This window comes from Pantherophis guttatus, chromosome 12, assembly GCF_059756535.1.
Source record: "Pantherophis guttatus breed Tessera chromosome 12, ASM5975653v1, whole genome shotgun sequence".
NCBI classification, from domain to species: Eukaryota; Metazoa; Chordata; class Lepidosauria; order Squamata; family Colubridae; genus Pantherophis; species Pantherophis guttatus.
This window is the reverse complement of record NC_142074.1, coordinates 7,878,233-7,899,971: the sequence shown is the minus strand read 5'-3', so window position 1 is coordinate 7,899,971 and position 21,739 is coordinate 7,878,233. Positions and strand designations below refer to the sequence as shown.

Sequence of the window (21,739 nt, the reverse complement as noted above, 5' to 3'; positions counted from 1 at the left end):
CCCAAACTGTTCTGTTCTCTCTCTCAACAGGCTATCAATGGCAGACCAGCAAGGAGATGAATAGTTGTCTGCCACACCTATTCATCTCCACACCGTCTTTTATTCCCAGAGCTAGGGTGGGGCTTCGCTAGCAGTGGTGGCTCTTCTGTCCCAAGGATCGGCCCATAGATTTCCACTGCTCTCCTCTCCTCTGCCTTCTGCGCATTCTTCTTCCTCCTTTTCCTCATCAGCCATCGCCAGACCTAGGGGCTGTTGACTCTCCATCTGAGGGCTGATAGACAGCCCAAGCCCCACCTCTGTCTCTAACTCTGATAGCTCCATTGCCTCTTCCCCTTTGGAGCTCTTAGGTTGCCTTGATGCTGGCCCTGACTCCCACCTCACCTCACCTGATTCGGCTGTTGGAGGGGCCGGCAGCTGACAGGCCACAACAAAAACCCATATGAAGGACCCAAAGGATCTTGAATTTGGTAAGAGTTCACTAAGACTCCAAAAGTCTAAAAGTGGGGCCACCATTGAACTGGGAAGAACAGTGGAAGTGCTTCCCACTCAACCAGGTGTAAAAAGAAAAAAGAGAAAGGATACTTACACTTCCCCCAGGCATTCCAGGAAACCCTGAGATGCCACCAGATCCCTTTTGTCCCAATAGCCCAGGAGAACCAAACGTTCCTGGGAAACCTGCGTCTCCTGGCAGTCCTTTCTCTCTAGCTGGTGATCCAGCTCTCCCTGGAAGCCCAGGCTGCCCCCGGATACCTGGGGCTCCTTTTTCTCCTATGGAAAGATAAAACAATGATCTAGTGCCGTGATGGCGAACCTATGGCACGCGTGCCACAGGTGGCACGCGGAGCCATATTGGTGGGCACATGAGCATTGCCCTAGCTCAGCTCCAGTGAGCATGTGCGTGCCGGCCAGCTGATTTTCGGGCCTTCCGGGCCCACTGAAAGTCGGCAAACAGAATTACTAGAAACACAAAAAGACTGAAAACAACGAATAGATAAACAAAGAGAGATGGAAAGAGAGCTAAAACTTATTTCAATCAATATAAACGGACTTAATTCACCAGCCAAAAGAAAACAGACATTTACAAAACTTCAAAAACTAGAAATAGATATCATAACACTCCAAGAAGTACATATCAAAAGACAGCATCAAAAATTATTGGACAATCAAAGATTAGGAAGACTATATGCATCTCTAGGAGACCAAAAAAAGAGAGGAGTCGTAATATATGTAAAGAAACACCTAAAAACAAAACAAATATATGCAGACACAGAAGGACATATCTTAATAATAGAAATACAAACAGGATCCAAAACAATATTATTAATATCTATATATGCACCCAACTGGACAAAGAAAGCCAGCTTGGTCACCTATCATTGTCTAAGTAAAAGGTAAACGTAAAGGTTACCCTCGCACATATGTGCTAGTTGTTCCTGACTCTAGGGGGCGGTGCTCACCTCCGTTTCAAAGCTGAAGAGCCAGTGCTGTCCGAAAATGTCTCTGTGGTCATGTGGCCGGCATGACTAAATGCCAAAGGCACACGGAACGCTGTTACCTTCCCACCAAAGGTGGTCCCTATTTTTCTACTTGCATTTTTTATGTGCTTTCAAACTGCTAGGTTGGCAGAAGCTGGGACAAGTCACGGGAGCTCACCCCGTTACGTGGCGCTAGGGATTCGAACGCTGAACTGCCGACCCTTCTATCGCCAACCTCAGCGTCTTAGCCACTGAGCCACCGCATCCCTTGAATTGTCTAAATAGTTCAGAACAAATAGGTATGTTACCGTCTAATGCCAAACACATACCTCTTGGCCCTGGAAATCCTCTGTCCCCCACCAATCCAGGATCTCCTCGGTTCCCTTTGAATCTGAGGGCCAGATCTGGGGGTCTGAAAATGGGAGGCCCAGGAGGACCACGGACACCTCTGTCTCCTGCGCAAAAGAAGAAAGAGGAACACAGCAAGATGCTTATTCTACCAATATTGATCCAGAGAGCACCAGACATTCCTGCTTAGAGGTATCTAGATCTGGAGTCCAAATTGCCTTAATTGATAGAGCCTCAAAAGCACTTTGCATATTACAGTATGTAGAACAGAAGAAGACCAATCTCTCTCCCAAGGAACTTACTAACAGGAGTCGAACTACCAAAAGAAGGACAATGGAGAGAGAGGGGTGTAAGCAGGAAAAGCAACTAACTACCGTAGTTGTTTCAGTTGCGTAGCCTTAAGTTGCATTTGCAAGGACACAGGAATCAGTGGTCCTTGGTGGTATCTTGAGTTTGGTTCAAGCCACTAGAACTGAGTCCCACAACCTTTCCGGCTTTGCAGACCGGTGGGGGTGGGGGGGAAGGAGGGGATGATTCCATGTGAGCAGCAGGCAAGTGTGTGTGTGTGTGTATGTGTGTAGCTCCATTTGTGCAAGCTGCGGGCACACACGCATGCCCACGGCTTGCGCAAGTGGGGACTCATGTACACGTGCTTGCCTGCCACTTCCATGGTATGACTCCGAATGGCTCAAGGCCCAGTAGTGGGCTGTGGCCTGGGGGTTGAGGACCCCTGACCTAGCATATAAATTGAGAACAAACCCCACTCCTTACTAGCACTGATGATGTTACCTAGTTGGGTAATGAAACATCTGAAGAAAACAACCAAGCTCAGAAAGCACCAAGGACCACCCCATGTCAACCCTGAGCTGCAAATGTTCTCCTTTATTGGTACATAGAAACCAGGTCGTTGTGACTAAAACTTACAGTTTTTGAGGAGGCTTGTGAAATACAAGAATTGGAAGGCAATTCTAAACATTGGGCAAAAGAAATCAGGTCCTATTGCAGAAGCCAAAAGATACTGGACTAAAATCCACACATGGTTGGAAAAAATGATAAAAAAAACACATAGATTTTAAACCAGAGATTTTTTTTATTGGGGATTGTACCTGAAATATATAATAGAGAATTGAGATATCTGATTGTGAATGTATTAACAGCGGCTAGGATTGTGTTTGCTAAAAATTGGAAAAATGAGAAAATACCAACGCAGGATGAAGTTATTAAGAAAATAATAGAATGTGCTGAAATGAGCAAATTGACATTTGAAATTAGAGAACAAGAAGATAAACAATACTATAAGATATCGGACCTATTTTATCAATAGTTAAATAAAAAAATATGGAAATGAAATATGGTAGAGATCCTCACAATACAAGAATTGTAGAACTATGTGAAATATAACATAAAGATATATTATCATTGGATAGATTCAAGAGAATGAAATGAATGTTATAATAAAAATTAACTCAAATCTTAGAATATTTTGAATAAATGAGGGAAGGAATAGCCATAGTCAAATAAATGATTAATGAGGATAATAATATATAGATATATAATAGGTCGATGATATGAGAATTTAGGTAAACTGTAAATTGTAAGCTATGAATTTGGTGAATGATGCACAAAAGACTTGTAACCAACCGTTTGCAATTGAAGATGGTTTTATGTATGTTTGTTTAAAAATAAAAAAAAATTCAAAAAAAGAAAGAAAGAAATCAAGTCCTAGTTTCATCAGAAGGTTGATACACAAAACTTTTTGGGTTGGGTTGGTCATATGCTGTGCTTCATGCAAAATTTCTGGACTCACCTTTGAGGCCAGGCAAGCCAGAAAATCCAGGGTTTCCATTTCTTCCTGGTGCACCAAACGTTCCTTTCAGGCCATCCACGCCAGGGACCCCAGATGGCCCCGGCATCCCAGGAAAACCGGCCATGCCCACTGAGCCCTTTTCACCTAGTTTGGAACAACCAAGCATTATTTTATGCAAAGTACACTGAATTTTTGGGGAAAGAAGGAGTAGAAATGCTTTAAAAAGAAAAAAGCTAGAACAGGTGGTCCCCAACTTACACCCATTTATAGCAACTACAATCAGTCCTCAATTTATGACCACATTGGGCCCCAAAATTTCTGTTGTTAAATGAGACATTTGTTAAGTGAGTTTTGCCCCCTTTTATGACTTTTCTTGCCACAGTTGTTAAGGGAATCACTGGCAGTTGTCACGTTAGTAACACAGTTGTTATGTGAATCTGGCTTCCCCATTGACTTTGCTTGTCAGAAGGTCACAAAAGGGGATCACATGACCTTGGAACACTGCAACCCAGGGGTGAAATCCTACCGGTTTGGACCGGTTCGGGTGAACTGCTAGGGATTATTGGCATCAGTTTGCCGAACCGGTAGTAATCACCCCTCGTTGGCCTCACTTACGCCCAGCCAGTTGCCGCTCACCTCTTCCGGACACTCGATATTCCACAGAATTCAATGTTAAATGCAGCAGAGAGAATCCTAACTTTTCTCCCTCCATTCAGAATGGAGCTGCTGCAGAGTGTCTCTTTAAGGTAGTCCCCAGGAGGGAGGGGGAGGGGGGAAGAGCAGCTGGAATGGAGCAATTTTTGTGAAAGGCAGGAAAAGGCTCCCATAGAGAGGGTCTTCTCAGAGTGCCGTCGGTCAAACAATGTCGACTGGTGGCCCCCAGGGGGAGAGCCTTCTCTGTGGGGGCACCTGCCATCTGGAACGAGCTCCCCCCAGAGATACGGAGGATCCCGGATGTGCGCACTTTCCGCCGCGCCCTCAAAACATTCTTATTCCAGCAGGCTGGTCTGGCCTAACCTCCCTTTTTAATTGTTTTTAAATTGTTTTTATAATTGGGGTGTTTTAAATCTGGCCAAAGTATTTAATGTATTTTAAATGGTTTTTAACGTTTGTATTATGTATATTTTACTTTCTGGCTGTTCACCGCCCTGAGTCCTTCGGGAGTAGGGCGGTATATAAATTTAATTATAAATAAATAAATAAATAAAAAATGGGGAAGGGGATTTTCGGCAGGAAAATCCCCTTCCCCATGTCATCCATTCCTCAATTCCTTCCAGACTGAGGGAAGGATGGTAGGCAGGAATATTCCCCTCCCCATTTTCCTGCCATTCGCGACAAGGAGTGGCTGGGAAGGGAGGAGCCGGTGACGAGCCCCTCGATATGAGTGATGTCGAGTTGGCCATGCCCACCCAGTCACATGACCTCCCCCCAACAAGCCACGCCCACAGAACTGGTAGGGGAAAATTTTTAATTTCATCACTGCTGCAACTATCATAACTGTGAGTCAGTTGCCAAGCGTCCAAATTTTGCTCACATGAGCATGGGGATGCTGCAACGGTCGTAAGTGTGAAAAACAGTCATAAGTCACTTTTTTCAATGTGATTGTAACTTTGAAGGGTCACTAAATTAAGTGTTGTAAGTCAAGGATTACCTGTATTCAAAATTACAATCGCACTGAAAAAGTGACTTATGACCCTTTTTCACACTTACGACCTTTGCAGCATTCCCATGGTCACATGATCAAAATTCAGACGCTTGGACTCATATTTATGACGGTTGCAGCGTCGCACAGCGTCCCAGGCAACGTCCCATGTGTTCATCTTCTGACAAGGAAAATCAATGGAAAAGCCAGATTCACTTAACAACCTTCTTACTAATTTTAACAACTGCAGTCATTCCCCACTGTGGCAAGAAAGATCATAAAATGGAGCAAAACTCACTTAACTAATATCTCAGTTAGTAACATAAATTTGGGGCTCAGTTGTGGTCGTAAGTTGAAGACTACCTGCAATCATCTTCTGAGCCCAGTCTTCCAGCTCACAGGTTCCTTCAGAGCAAACCTGGAAATTCCAACACAGATCAAAGGCAGATCAAATCTCATGAAAGCCCAGAACAGTTACCTTTTGAGCCTGGAAAACCTGGAGTTCCTTCTGGGCCCCAGAGACCTGGAGGTCCAGGCAATCCTTGTTCTCCCGGCCGTCCTGGCAGGCCATCAAGACCTGGCGTCCCTTTCATGCCGGCGGGACCTGGTGAACCAGCATCTCCTCTTGGTCCTTTCGTTCCAGGAAGTCCTGAATGGTTCAAAATCCAAACCATCACCACGACGTTCTTCCAAAGACGACATCCCTGCGCCATCTTTCAAGAGGTTAACACTAAAGCATTTTATTTGTATACAGCTAACTGAACTGCGGCCAAAAATAAATAAATAAATCATGCAGCCTTTCTAAAGCACACAAGGTTAGAAATGTAAAAAAAAAAGTATTAGTTGCCTAATGATTAAAAGCTCTAGGAAAGCTACTGCCTGTACCAACGGACAACTGCCAACAGTGAAACCCCTTATGGTTGGGATAATTTAGGTCTTATCAGTTACCGCTTGGGAAATACGTGACTCAGGAAGGCTACCAATGGGGACCAGAAACCTCTTGATGTGTCACATTCCACTTGCTACTGTCATTCTAAATCACACCAAAAAGTTTTTCCCAGTCTTTGCTTTTCCTCTATTCTATACTCTAGAGCAGAGATCTTCAAACTTGGCAGCTTTAAGACTTGTGGACTTTAACTCCCAGAATTCTCCAGCCAGAATTCTGGGAGTTGAAGTCCACAAGTCTTAAAGCTGCCAAGTTTGAAGACCTCTGCTCTAGACAGTGGGCTGGACTGGATTCCAGTGGAGAAAACCTATTAATGTTAAAGGGAAATAGTCACTTGTACACGAATGAAATCACAAATTGTGCTTGGCTCAGAGGAAGTCACACTAATTGCAGCAGTAAACTGGCTGTATCTGATCTTGACAAAGCTAAGCAGTTGGATTGGTTAGTGCTTGGATAGGACACCAATGGATAGAGCTGTAGTCTGGACTGCAAAACTGTACCATCTTCCAGGAGAAAGCTTTGGCAATTCACACCGATGCTGTTGCCAGTAAAATTATCATCAGTATATCCATGCAGTCACCAGAAGTCAAGCTCAATTTGATTTAGCCTTTACTTTTTTAAAATTAAATTTAAAAGCTGAAGCATGACTGAGGCAGAATCTAAACAATGCTCTACAAAACTGTGCTGACAACGCTAGAAATAACTTTTCTGATAAAACCAGCCCAACAGGGTGGACTTCAGCTTCTGAATTACGTTAAATTCGGTCGTTACCGGAAAGAACATGTATGACAAAAGAACATGTATATGGGGGGTAAATGTTGTGGAGGACATGGCGCATATAATATTCAAATGTAGGCTGTATGAGGAAGTAAGAAAACAATATCTGTCCCCAATTATAAATAAATTTCCCCACTGGAATATAAGGCATAAATTAGCATTTCTGTTGAAGGCTGACTCTCCTCCCATGGTAAGGGCTATCACTCGCTATCTTAAAAGGATGACAGCAATATGAGCCAGTTATATCCAAAAGAATTTCATTGATTGTAAGAAAGATGAGCCGAGTTAGAGAGGAGCTATCTTATTTGGGTTATCTAGTCTTGGCAACTTAGCTACTGAAATCTGATATTGTAAAATTTTAATGTCATATATCATATATTTTTAGATTGTTATTTCTGTAACTGTTTTGCCTTTTCCCCTTTTTCTTTTCTGTTTTGTTTGAAAAGGCCTTCGGGCTATTCAATAAACAAATACAAATACAAAAATACTAGCTTCTGAATTCATCAGGCTGAGTCTTAAAGGTCCAGATGATTTTTTTTTTTTGTTTAGACAGGCAGCAACACAAAAAGTAATGCTAGGAGACTAAAAAAAAACCCAAAAAAACTTTGTGCAATATTGACTAAAACATCACTTAAAACAGCTTTCCCCAAACTTTCTGGCTTTGTGGACTGGGGGAGGTGGAAGGAGGAAAGAGGATGGTTCCATGCGTGCAATTGCCCACAATTTCCATGGTCTGATTTCAAACAAGCTGTGGCCCAGTAGTGGGCTGTGGCCCAGGGGTTGGGAACCCCGACTTAAAAGCCACAGGTTCTTTTTCAGAAAAAATATAAAATTTCTGCAGATGGAAAAAAACCAACGAACTAAAATTCAGTGGAAGTCCGTGTTGGCTGCTTGATTCTTTGCAATTGAGTTGGCATTGACTCTTAGTGTCCAGACAGATGGACCTTCTCCAGATTCAGTGGCCACACAGATAGACCTTCTCCAGGATGAGAAGTCCATGTGCAGCAGCGCCTCCCTACATACAAATCCTTTTCCGAAAAGATAAAGGGCACAATTCTTTGCAGGATTGAAATAAGGGGTATCACAGTCAGCGCACATTTTGTAGCAAAATAGGCTAGGCAGCTGTTAGTCCAAGAGTTTTTACGCTACAAAGCATTTGCTCTCACCTTGGCAGCCTATGTGGAGAACCCCCAAAACCAAAACAGTGTGACATCAGAAATGGAGAGATGATGGCAAATGGAACAGAAACATGGTGAGGAAAAACAGACAAAAACATGTGAACCAGGAAGTAAGCACAAGGCCGAGAATGAAGTTAATGACTTGGAAAATAACCGAGCTCTTTCTCTATGGAGATACTCAGTCATCCAGGTCATGATTGTCACAAAGGTGATTTTTCAGAAGGCAACTGGACTTTCTTTATTTTTGCTTGAAGACATTTCACTTTTCATCCAAGAAGCTGAGAAGCAAAACGTCTTGAAGGAAAAATAAAGAGACCCCAGTTGCCTTTTGAAAAAGCACTTTTGGGACAACTGAGCTCTTTCTCAACACAGCTTAGATCAAACGTATGGATGGGGTTGGGTGGATGGAGACAGCAGGCAGGAATGTGAAAACTGGGCTGCAGCTGTTGGTGGTATAAACATTTGAGTAAGAGAAAGATTGTCCCAAAGGTGCTTTCTCAAGAGGCAACTGGACTTTCTTGTTTTTCTTTGAAGACGTTTCGCTTCTCATCCAAGAAGCTTCTTCAGCTCTGACTGGATGGTGGGAAATCAAAGGATTTATACTCCTTGTAGACAGATGGTCATTTGCATTCTTTTAGAGAGTCGTTGAGGCCTCCATCCAGCCAGAGCTGGATGAGAAGCGAAACGTCTTCAAAGAAAAACCAGAAAGTCCAGTTGCCACTTGAAAAAAGCATCTTTGGGACAACCATGACCTGAATGACTGAGAATCTCTATAGATGTTAAGGGAAATATAGTTTTCCTCCAGAATTTCCTTTGAACATTTTTTATTCCTCCAGATTTTGTTTTCTTTCCATGCCATCCCAGGACTTCATATTTTTATTTCAAGGAACTGTTTCTGCTGTGGCATCAAGGCCAGAGAAGACCACTTTCCACCACCTTAATTGGCAGCTCAGTTATCCAGGATGTGGATGATTGATGGATTCTCCTCTTGGTGAAGGATCCATGCATGGTCAAGTGGAAGTATCATAAGTTAGTGTATACTATATACCTGTGATGGCGAACCTATTGCACGTGTGCCACAGGTGGCACGTGGAGCCATATCTGTGGGCACGTGAGCGTTGCCCTAGCTCAATTCCAGCACGCATGTGCGGGCCGGCCACCTGATTTTTGGCCGTTCCTGGCCCACTGGAAGTCAGGAAACAGGCCATTTCCAGCCTCCGGAGGGCCTCTGGGGGATGGGGAAGGCCGTTTTCGCCCTCCCCAGCCTCCAAGCAAACCTCTGGAGCCTGGGGAGGGTGAAAAACGGGCCTACCAGGCCCACCATGCCATCATGTGCCAAAAGCAGGGGGGGGGGGGAAGCGCGGGGGGAGTGCTCCCCCCACGTTCCCCCCACTTTTGGCACATGATGGGGTGGGGCATATTGAATTATGGGTATGGGCATGCACGCACGCAAACCCTCTTCGCTCCCCCCGCTTTTGGCACGCAATGGCAAAAAGGTTAGCCATCACTGCTATATACACTATATAATGCAAGCAGAAGTAAACCAATTCCTGGCACCTTCATTAAAAGAATCTGGATGGTGATGGAAGGACATTTGCTGAAATTATTGAAGGGGCACTTTATCAAGTAACAAAGGGTAACTGAGGACAGCCCAACAGTTACAGCTGGTAAAAATACAGCCATTATTAAATTCAGTGCCTAAATTTAGTTAAATTTAGAATCACTGATGTAGGGATTTGCAAGGTAATTCCTGTTCCAGAACAAGAATGGTTGGGAATTATGCTTGGCATAGAGCTAAGCACCGTACTTGAACTGTTTTTATTCTTGTTTGAAAACAGAATGGTTTATTGTGGTGTCAACTGAAACTCCAAACAGTTTCATCTACAGGGACATGTGGCCATTGCAATTGCAATACACCCAAGAGGCTGTTGAGAAATTAAGAAAACCTGTTTTCTGGTTGTCTATAGAGATTCTCAGTCATCCAGGTCATGGTTGTCCCAAAGGTGCTTTTTCAAAAGGCAACTGGACTTTCTTTGTTCTTGAAGATTTCGCTTCTCATTCAAGAATCTGAACTGAACTGAAGAAGCTTCTTGGATGAGAAGTGAAACATTTGCAAGGGAAAAAATAGGTCTAGTTGCAAAAAGCACCTTTGGGACGTGTTTCTGGTTGCTCAGGAAGATCACAGGATGGCACTGGAGAATATGAATGAGAATAAATGGTTGGGGTGCAAATCTTCCATGATATGGTGATCCTAAAATTAATCAATGAATATGGATCATGAAAGTTAGTCATGAATGATATGATCATGAAATGAAAAGGCTCATTTTAGACAGTTCTATAATCTTCAGTTAAATAGTTGGTACAATGACCTATCTATCTGAGGCAGACTGGACAGTATTTTTAAAATATTTTTTTATCCTGACTTTATTTTTTTTTGATAAATAACTCAAGGCAGCAAATATATTCTAATATTCCTTCTTTCTTCTATTTTCCTTTGTGAGGTGGGTTGGGCTGAGAGTGTCTAAATGGTGCCTAGAAACATTCTTGGACATTAATGTAATCCTTTGCAATGCGCCAGCCCCTCCCCCCTTTTCAGTGAAACTATACAGGTAGTCTTCGTTTAATGACTGGTTGTTTAGTGACTGTTCAAAATTACAGCATACTCTAAAAAAGGTACTTATGACTTGACTTTGAAGTTCTGACAAGTGCATAACTCCTTCCTGTGGTCATGTGATCAACCTCCACAGTCATGTGATCAAATTTTGAGTACCTAGCAACTAGTTTATGGCTGTCTGCATAAATGCCAGCCAATGCATTGGTCCTGGGGTCATGTGCCTGCAGTTTTCAGTGGGTTTTTGTGGTTTCCGGCCTTTTTTCCTGGTTTCCAGCAAAAAAATTGATTTGTTTAATGACTGTAGTGTTCACTTAATGACCACGGCAAAAAATGTTGTAAAATTGGGAACAATCATTAACTGACCTGCTTAACAGCAGCTATGATTCCAGGTTCAACGATGGTCATAATTCGAGGACTACCTGTATCCAATGCCAGTTCAGTGTATTTGGCTGAGAGTTTCAGCATCTGCTTTGTTCTCTCATCTCATCTCCAAATTTCTGGAATCTCTTGAATAAGTTTAAAAGCCTGAACACCAAAGTGCTATCAAGCTCAAGGATATGTCTCAAGTGGGCAACCTGCAGGAAAGCTCTGTGGAGGGCGTGTCTGAAGGCCACACACCTTCATCCAGGATGAAACAATCCATACCTTGTGATCCCGGGAGGCCAATTGTTCCAGCCGGGCCTGGTTTTCCTTTGATGCCAAATGGACCTCCTGGTCCTGGTGGTCCTTGCAGTCCATCAAAGCCTGGAAGACCCGGCTCCCCACGGCCTCCTTTTCTACCTGACAGGCCAGGATTTCCATCCAAACCTGAAAAACGAAAAAGATCTAAGTCCCATTTTTTCCCCCTTACATGGGTGCTCAACAAAAGTAATGGGGCTGATTTGGGCATCATTACAGAATGACAGAGTTGGAAGGGACCTTGGGGGTCTTCTTTCTTTCTTTCTTTCTTTCTTTCTTTCTTTCTTTCTTTCTTTCTTTCTTTCTTTATTTATTTATTTATTTATTTATTTATTTATTTTCAATTTATATACCGCCCTTCTCCCTGAGGACTCAGGGCGGTGTACAGCCAGAATTAAAAACATGAAATACGAATATTAAAAACAATTAAAATCTATATAAATTTGGCCCAAAATTTAAAAAACCACAAACCAATTAAACATTTAAAAATTTAAAAAATTTCTTCTTAAGCCAGCCCGGCTTGCTGGAAAAAGTGGGTTTTAAGGGCACGGCGGAAGGCACTAAGGTCTTGGATCCTCCTTATCTCTGGGGGCAGCTGATTCCAGAGGGTAGGTGCCCCCACAGAGAAGGCTCTCCCCCTGGGGGTCACCAGCCTACATTGTTTGGCTGATGGCACCCTGAGGAGGCCCTCTCTGTGGGAGCGCACGGGTCACACGGCTTCTACTCCAAGCCCCTGCAAAAGCAGGAGACCCTATGCCATTCTGGAAAAATGCCTGTCCAATGTTTTCTTAAAAAGCCCCAGTAACGGAGCATCACAATTTCTAGAGGTGAGCCATTCCATTGATTAACTGTTCTCACTGTTAGATCTCCTTCATTCTAGGTTGCTTCTCTCCTTGATTAGCTTCCATCCATTATGTCTTGTTCTGCCCTCAGGTGTTTGGAGATTAGGTTGACCCCTCTTCTCTGTGATAGCCCCTCAAATATCGGAAGACTGCTATCACAGGTCACCCCTAGTGAATCTGATGTGACAAATCTTGAGGTCCTTGGCTTTTTGACATTTCCAACCTCCGAAAGCCTCAAAAAGCAAAGATCTGTGTAGTTTTAAAGGTGATACAAGGAAGCACTTACTGTATACCCAGCTGGAGAGAAATCCTATTTATGATATTTAATTTAATTATATTTAAATGTAAATGAATCTAAAGTCAAGGCAGGTTTTTTTCCAGCCCCATCGGGTCGAATGAGATCCTAATTTGATACTCAGTGGCCAATAGGGGTTCTCACTGTGGAAATAGCTGTGTATCCTTATGTTAAATATGTAGCTACAGTTGTGTGTGTATACCACATACATATGACTCATAGAATAGCCCAAAACACATATTCCAGTAGACTGAAATTCCCTGAAGATGGGCTCCAACACGAATCTGAAAGCTCGGAAGACTAAACCTTTGGTCCCAGCGACCGATCCAGATTGGATCTTGCAATATGTAATTATTTCAAACCAGAAGTAATTCATGACAATGAGAGGTATGATTTGATCTGAACACAACTCCTGAGTAGTAGGCTCCATCTCAAGGTTAAGAGGACATTAATTTAAAGACAGAATGCAATTTCATTATAATCTTATCTCATTAACTATAAGGGTGAGGAACTGGTTTTCTTTTGTAAACAGATGTAGTTCTCCTTTGAATTAGCTTGTCCCCAGAAGATATCTGTAACCTTCTGGCTATAAATGTAGGTAATTAAATAAATACCATACATGATGAATTGTTTACATTGCCTTTGAAATGAAGTGAGACAGTGCTTGCTTTTTTTTTTCCTGGAAAATATAAGTCAAACAAGTTAGCATAGCTATGACAATAGCTGGCTGATTTTGTTTGCTCATGTTTCCCTTAAATATTCATTTTTGGGGGAAAGAAGAACATATTCCAGGAACTGCAAAAAAATGGCAACTTCTATCCCAACATTTTACCAGCAAGAAATGATTTTGGACTTGTGATTTTTATCTTTTTTGGGATATGTGAAGCCAGTCACTGTGACTTGTAAACTAGGTTGATTTTTCTATAATAAGAAATGAGACCACTATGGATTGTTCCAGAAAGACAAGCCATCAATTAGTTTTCATTTTCTTAATAGTGTTTAAGAGACAAACAAATAAGTTTTGTTTTTTTAGGAATATCATACTCTAGTGTTTAATGTGTTTAATGTAATTGAGGTTTGTATTATGTCCAATATTTATTGGAAAATTATTGGAACTCCTTAATGATTAATATAGTACACATTTTGACAGTGGATACTCCAGCTGGGTTTGAGTTTGCTTCATATCATTAAGAAATATTAAAACATTGCTTAAAACCAACAAACATCCAGGAAAGCTTATAATTTCTATAGTAAGCAGGTTGATTTTTCTATAAGAAATGAGACCACTATGGATTGTTCCAGAAAGACAAGCCGTCTATGGCTGCTTAGAGAAATCAAAAAGCTAGATCTCAATATTCTCTTCAGTAGATTTCTTTAATCATTTAGCCCATTTAAATCTCTCTACCTTCCCTCTTTGAACTCAAACTCCCATACATGGGAGAGTTTCCCATCCAAAAAAGAACCATGAGCAGACTTGTTGAACTTCAGTAAGTTTTCATTTGGCGTTTTAAAACCAAACAAAAGATGCTTAGAACTTACCTGGTGTTCCAGGAAAGCCAAAATCTCCAGGAACGCCATTATCTCCTGGTAAGCCAGGTAAGCCAGGTTCTCCTTGGGACCCTGGTTCAGCCCCAAACACGTCACCAGGGGATCCATTTGGGCCAACCAAACCAGGACAGCCTTCTGGACCAGGCAGCCCATCGACCCCATCAACTCCTTGCCGTCCTTTTGAACCAGGATCTCCACGAGGGCCAGGAAACCCTTTAAAGAAAAGAAGGCATGATTAATTTTAAAGCAACAGAGAAGAGTCGCTTTAGGGGGAGAAGGTGTATGAGAAGAGAAGGCAGAGCCTGGAGGAAAGGAACCAGCCTAGAATCTCTACGTAGCTACAAACGGTCCAAGTCCGGCCTCTCTTGAGTCCCATTAACTCTTATCTAGTACTAATTTAGTGCTGACCATTAATTGACTAGATTCTTGTGTATAGGCATGAGCAACAAATCAGCTTATCTGGAATTTAATAATAATCCTGATTCTTTGCACCTGACAACATTTGCAGCAACAGCTGATGCATCTCATCATCTGCTCATAAAATTATACGCCGGATCCAAGTGGATCCAGGGTGGTTATGATTTCCAGCAAAACCTGGACTGCAATAAACTCAGATGATGTTCATAAGGAGAGCAAACTTAGTTCCACGTACACTTGATAGGTGGAGAATGATGTTGCGGTTATGCTAGCGAACCATCGTTATGTCTGTACCACAAAATAAATGCCCACAGGTATGTGGAGGCACCATGGTTTGCCAAGGCATTAAAGAAGTCCTTAGAAGCCCTGCAAAGCCAGTATAGTGGACACCAAGCTAACAGAGCTAACCATCTCGGTTAGCTTTGTGAAGTCGTCCAGAGAAGAAGCAGACCCAGGAATATTAAGGTCAAGGTCAAGGTTTCCACAAATGAAGGTGAATACAAATGTCCCAGGATAATGTTACAGGATCCAATCTGAGCCAGTCAATGGGACCCAAGGTTTATTCATCCAAGCTTTCAAGCTCATGCTGGAGCCCATCATCAGGGAACTCAGAATATGTGCATTCAGTCCAGCACAAAGCCTGAAAGCTTGGAAGAATAAATCTTTTGTCCCAGTGACCAACTCAGGTTGGGTCCTGTCAAGGTTTCCCCTGCCAGTTATGTCCATGGGGACTAATAGCTCTATCTTTAAGGTAAGGTTCATTAAGAAACTCTTGCTAAGTACATCTCTCCCTACCTCCCTTCACTTTTACATTCCATGAAACTAGGGAGGGAGATGTTTGCTAGGCTTCCATTCTTTCTTCAGGATAAGCTGCCTCTTATCTAACCATGGCTTACTCTGCAGCTTTTCCTCCTGTCTCCCAAGGTCATTCTCACATACCATTACAGTCTATGGCGAATGAACTTCAAGGCACAAGATGGAATGGATGCTACCCAAAAAGGCAAAGCTGCTGATGGAAACACAGAATAGAAGCAACTCAGGCTCGATATCCTGCTGTGTTTCCAATTGTCAATAATAAGGGATATCCATTAAGGGAAAACCTATGGATCTTGCTCATCCATTTCTCCGTTCTCCGAACTCCCTGATGGGAATGGCAAATGCTTCAGGTCTCTTGGTAAAGTACAGGTAGTCCTTGACTTACAACCACAATTGTGCCACAAATTCTTGTTGCCGAGCAAGACATTTGTTTAAATGAATTTTGCCCCATTTTATGACCTTTCTTGCCACAATTGTTAAGGGAATCACTGCAGTTGTTAAATTAGTAACACAGTTCTTAAATGAATCTGGCTTCCCCATTGGCTCTGCTTATCAGAAGGTGATCACATGAACCCCGGGACACTGCAATCGTCATAAATATGAGCCAGTTGCCAAGTGGCTGAAATTTGATCACGTGACTATGGGGACACTGCAACAGTCGTAAGTGTGAAAACAGCCATAAATCACTTTTTTTCAGTGTCGTTGTAACTTTGAATGGTACTAAATGAACTGTTGTAAATCGAGGCCTATCTGTAGTTAATTTTTTAAAAGTTCAGGTATTTCAGTTGATTCCTGGTGATTTCCTGGATATATCCATGTAAGAATGTTGGCAATATTATGAAGTGTGTGGCCAATGACTTTTGGATTTTTGCCTCCTTTCTGGTTCTTACCTGGCATTCCTGGGAATCGAGCCAACCCGGGTATGCCCGGTTCTCCTTTTAAGCCATTTAATCCTGGCTGCCCTGGAAAACCAGGAAATCCTTTGCTACCCTTGTTACCTGAAGATAGAGGAGAAAATCAGTTTGGGAAGAAAGAAACATGGGTCCTTCTTAGCTTCCTAGAAAAACTGTAACAATGCTACGACTCCCCTAAACGCATTTTGCATTGAAGCACTCCAACGAGTAAAGTCAATTTAGCTGAGATTAAATGAGGGTCCTTGGTGCTCTCTGAGCTTGGTTGTTTTCTTGCAGACATTTCATTACCCAACTAGGTAACTTCATCAGTACTAGTAAGGAGTGCAATTCCTCTGGTCAGTGTTGGTGTGTGTGGGGGTGGGGGGTGGTGGTCTTAGAGGTTCTTTGATTGGGCTATTTGCTGCTGGCTTCTTTGGCAGTTTCTTGATTGGGGTATTGTTGGTCTGAGGTTAACCTTGGAGTTAATATATGCTGATCTGGGTACTGATTGCTAGTGGAGAGAGGCTTGGGTCTTTTTGTTCCCTTTGTGGCCTGTTGACTATCTCTTTTGCATAGTCTATAGATGTTGTTAATGTCTGTGTCTGTTGATGGCTGATGTGTCAGAGAGCCAGGCTTCTAGAATGCCAGGTCCTAGCATTTTTGGACTTGGCTTTGTCTACAATAGTCACATTTTCCCAATTGAAACTATGATTAAGTCTGTCTATATATTGTGAAATTGAGTCTTCTGACGGCTAGAAGGAGCTTGAGTTAAAGCCCAAAGCCACCTACCTGGAAACCCTGAAGGTCCCGGAAGTCCAGGTGGACCAATGAATCCAGGGATTATGCAGGGCACACTTTCTCCTAAAGACAGAAAATGTGTTAAAATTTTGTTCTTTTTTTTTTGGTTAAACAAAACTTGTAAGAACTTTTTCCACGTTCCCTAGAAACAGGGGCAATGCCAACATATCAAGATCTACCAGAAAATAAAGTGCTCAAATCTTCTTCTGTCACTTAGGGACAATTGCATGTGGAATTTTGGGGTAGGTGATGAATAATGCTGCACTCCTGTGATTCTGGGCCACTGACAAGGAACAGAGCTGATTTTCTTTGCAATTATCTGCAGTACAGCCTGCTTTTCCCTACGCAGAATGCCATCAACCTCCAATTCCCAATTTTTTTGCTTCTCTTTTGCTCCCATAGTGGCAAACCTATTATAGTGTCCTAAGATTTTCACATCTGGATTTAAGACAATTTTGCAGCTAGCAAAATTTTTATCCTGCTAGAAAAAAAAAAAGCATGATGGATCGCTGATCACAGCTGGTGATTGCAATGTGGTGCAGTTTTTGGAGATGATCTGAAAGTTACAACAGGTCCAGAATGTGAGGGCTAGAATACTGGGAAAGTCCAACTTGTAGGATCGTCATGATTTTGAAATCATGATTGGAGGCAGATTCTGGTACTCCCTTTGGACAGAATACCAAAAAATTGACTTCCAAGAGGGATTGATTGATGGTAGAGGACAATGAGGTGCCTGAAGTCTCCAGCTTACTTCTAGGTAGGGGACAGGCATGCCTTCAAATATGACTTGCAGTAGAACATTGGAGGGAGAAGTGTTCATCCTGACCTCCAGCTTGTGAGCATTCCAGCAAAGCTGGCTGAGGAACTCTGGGAGTTGAAATCCACAAGTCTTAAAGTTGCCAAGGTTGGAGACCCCTGGCTTAGAATCTTCCCATGGCAGAAAACAGCACACTTAACTTCCCCTGGAATCTGGCCATTCCTAAGGAAATGCAATCAGCCTGAGGAGATTCTTATAATTTAGGGGGCTAACAATAAAGCTTCTGCTTTAGACTATTCATGAGTGGTTCCGGTACCTGACCACCATGGCCCATGAAGGTTCTAAATATCTTTGGTTTCAATTTCTGTGGATGATTTCATTTTCACAGTCCTCAAACAGAAGCAGAATGGAACTGTACAAATTTTCATATAAAGCGTGGCAAAAGGAAAGAGCTCTGTAGTCCCCTTGTGGCTCCTGATTTCTCCACCTGATTTAGGATTTGCAAAACACTTTATTTACTGATATAAAATCAAAAGGAAAGCAGCAGTGGGGCTTTCTAAGGTTTTCCCTCCCTCCCTCCAATTACCCTCCCCTCCTTGCCTTATTAAGCTCCCGTGAAACAGCAACTGCCAGAACATCCCCCCAAATGAGCACCAATCCAGTGAATACATAGGTGAACATCAATCCAATCCTTTGCTGAATCATAAACATCTCAACCTGTGGAATAGGGCAGTAGTGTTGGTGTTGGTGGTGGTGGTGGGGCTCATGGCTGCCACAGTATCAATTGTTCAGGGGTCAAGCACTTGTGTCTTCCAAAGTCACTGACCAGCTTCATGCAATAAGCAAGGTACAAGAACACACAGCCAGAAGGAAGCAGATGGCGAGCATGGCAGGGCACAACTTTGAAATGGGGCAGGAGGAGGAGAAAAGCACTGGTAAGCAAGCTCCCCCTACATGGATGGTGCCCCTTGCCACAGATGACCTTGTCCACCAGGAAGGATCTCCCCCTCCACATCGTTGAACGACATGCTTCTGGGTGCGTATGTGTGTGGGGGAGAGCGCCTTGTGCCATAACAGGAAGGAAGAGGGTGCACCCATTCCTTTTGAACTCCCAGGCCCTCGCTCTCACCTCCCTGAGCGTCTAAGTCTCCATTACCAACCTCCTCACCGCAGCAGCAATCACCTATACCAGTTAAGCAAAGGAGCACAAGTTAAAACAAAGCAGACGAGAAAGGGGGAGCAGAAAAAGAAAGGATAACCCACGAGAGGGCTGGTTTGCATCCCAAGCCGCCAAAATTCACAGGTATGATATGCAGGGTTAATCCACCCAGATAGTCGTCACAAGAGCTAGAAGTCCTAAAGCCATTAGAAGACAAGTCTGCATCACATTGAGAGACAAGGCGGACAACAGGTGGGGCAACATAAAAACCTGGGCTCCCCTGTGCCTTTAGCAGGCTTATCACTAAAATCTGCAAGATGAAGCACCTCCCTGGATGAAAGACCCAATTCATATATAGATGTATAAAATTAAATTAACTTGAACCCACGGTAGAAAAACAGCCATGCTGCCTGTGATACAATTATTGAGGGGAATCCTTGGATGAAAAACAAAGAATCAGCATGGTGTTGGTCTTTGTCTTCTGGGTCAAGGCAAGGTTGATCCCAAGCAGAATGTGAAGACTCAATCCCACAGGGCAAAGCTTATGTTGTCGTCATCATCATCATCATCACCATCCAATTAGTTTGTTTTAGGAAAGCTTAGCCCCTAAGATCGTTCTTTGTCTGCAAAATCACCTCAAGCTCTCTGAGAAGAGGAGTTAAATGCAATTAGATCTTCTCAGACAGCTTGAGCGGCTTATTTGGGGTTGGGATGTCTTCCCTAAATTTATCCCCACAATAGTCCTGTGAAGTAGACTGGGCTGAGACTGAGGGGCCCAAAGGCATCCTTTAACTCTCAAGTTCTAGTGGGGACCTGAACTTGGATCTCCAAGTCCACATCTAACAATCTGAATGATCCACTATCCTGGCTGTGGTGATCAATCCAAAATCAGATTAATCCCCACATAACTTACCTGGTGCCCCTGGAGGTCCAGGTTGTCCTGGAATGCCACTAATCCCTGGATCACCTGTAGGTCCAAAACGTCCGTTTGGCCCCGGGAAACCAATGCCAGGTAGGCCAATGTCACCATACTTCCCTCTTGTGCCAGGTAATCCAGGGAAACCTTTGTCCCCTGGGAAGCCAAATCCATCATCACCCTAAATACACAGAGATACAAAAAAAGACTATGCAGATGGGAGAAATCCCCATATCAAGAATAATGATTAGCAAAATCATCAAGAGACATACTCTTGGTTTGGAAGCAAAGGTTTTGAGGGTTGATAAAGCCCCACCTCTAAGGAAGATGAATCTGCACCTCCAGCTTGGAGTTGGGTCTGAACTGGAAAAAGAACTAATGCGGTCTCCAAGCCATCCAAAAATATGGCAGATCCCTGATGCTGCAGTTATCTTTGAGGAAATGATGTATCCCAGGACCATTTGCTTCCTGGTATGGTATGTAAGAAGCAGTCAGGTAGGTAGGTGGAGAGAAAATCAATTATAGGTGGATGAAAATCTCTTGTGAGATAACAGTTGGGGTGCAGATGGTTCGGCATCGTATCTTCTCCTAGGAATATCAGTACATCTAATCTAAATGTCAGCCCTTTAATCTAGGCAGAAGAGTTTACAAAAGCTGAGAAGTTCTTTTGTCAAGGACTTGACAAGTTGTACATAGTGACCCACATCATCAAAGGAAAGCAGTCTGGTCTCATAATCCATAGCCATAGCTCGCTAGGAATTTGAGGTGATAAAGCTCAACATCTCTGGATGCCAGTTAGGGGAGACACAGGCATGCATCTTATTCTAAGGGGCTCCAAGATGGACAAACATACCGCAAGTCCACGTTGACCTGGGACACCTGGAATGCCATCCCTACCAGGAGTTCCAGGTTGCCCCGAAGGACCCCTGAGTCCAATATTCCCTGGATCTCCTCGAGGTCCTCTTCCTGAGGCTGAAGATGGTTCCCCTTTTTGTCCTTTAAGGCCTGGAAGACCAGATTGACCTAGGAAGCCCTGGAATTGAATTGAATTGAATTTATTAAACTTCTATACCGCCCTTCTCCCAAGGGACTCAGGGCGGTGTACAGCCATATTAAAACACATATAAACTCACAAAATTTAAAAACAATTTAAAACGAATATATAAAATTTGGTCCACAAAGTTAAAAGCTAACAAACACCCGATTTAAAATTCATATTAAGCCAGCCTGGCCTGTTGGAACAAAAGAGTCTTAAGGGCGCCGCAGAAGGTACGCAGGTTAGGGATCATACGCACCTCTAGGGGCAGCTCATTCCAGAGGGCAGGTGCCCCCACAGAGAAGGCTCTCCCCCTGGGTGTCGCCAGTCGACATAGTTTGGCTGACGGCACCCTGAGGAGTCCCTCTCTGTGGGAGCGTATGGGCCGGTGGGAGGCTATCGGTGGCAGAAGGTGATCTTGTATATACCCAGGTCCTAAGCCATGGAGCACTTTAAAGGTGGTAACCAACACCTTGAATCGCACCCAGAAGACCACCGGGAGCCAGTGCAGCTCGCGCAGGAGAGATGTTACATGGGTGCGACATGTCGCCCCCATAATCACCCGCGCGGCCGCATTCTGGACCAGTTAGAGCCTCCGAGTGCTCTTCAAGAGTAGCCCCATGTAGAGAGCATTACAGTAGTCCAGACAGGACGTGACGAGGGCATGAGTGACCGTGCGCAAGGCATCCTGGTCCAGAAAGGGACGCAACTGGCGTATCAGGTGAACCTTATAAAAAGCTCCCCTGGCCATGGCCGTCATATGATCTTCCAAAGACAGCCGTGCATCCAGGAGAACA

General features: G+C 43.4%; 1 protein-coding gene across 2 annotated transcripts in view; it reads right to left on the bottom strand.

Annotated features, from left to right (window-relative positions):
* Positions 1-21,739, bottom strand: part of COL4A6 (collagen type IV alpha 6 chain) — a 184,335-nt gene that overhangs the window by 20,820 nt on the left and 141,776 nt on the right. Inside the window, exons 22-32 of one of the 2 annotated variants that reach the window (XM_034435034.2) lie at positions 20,760-20,939; positions 19,904-20,087; positions 18,961-19,014; positions 17,066-17,137; positions 16,274-16,381; positions 14,142-14,363; positions 11,433-11,594; positions 5,751-5,921; positions 3,631-3,774; positions 1,805-1,930; positions 587-768 (exon numbers count right to left, since the gene is read on the bottom strand). In XM_034435034.2, coding sequence (XP_034290925.1) covers positions 587-768; positions 1,805-1,930; positions 3,631-3,774; positions 5,751-5,921; positions 11,433-11,594; positions 14,142-14,363; positions 16,274-16,381; positions 17,066-17,137; positions 18,961-19,014; positions 19,904-20,087; positions 20,760-20,939 — 1,605 coding nt within the window. The remainder of the gene's footprint in view (positions 1-586; positions 769-1,804; positions 1,931-3,630; positions 3,775-5,750; positions 5,922-11,432; positions 11,595-14,141; positions 14,364-16,273; positions 16,382-17,065; positions 17,138-18,960; positions 19,015-19,903; positions 20,088-20,759; positions 20,940-21,739) is intronic. The other variant, XM_060692072.2, reaches the window with a different exon arrangement.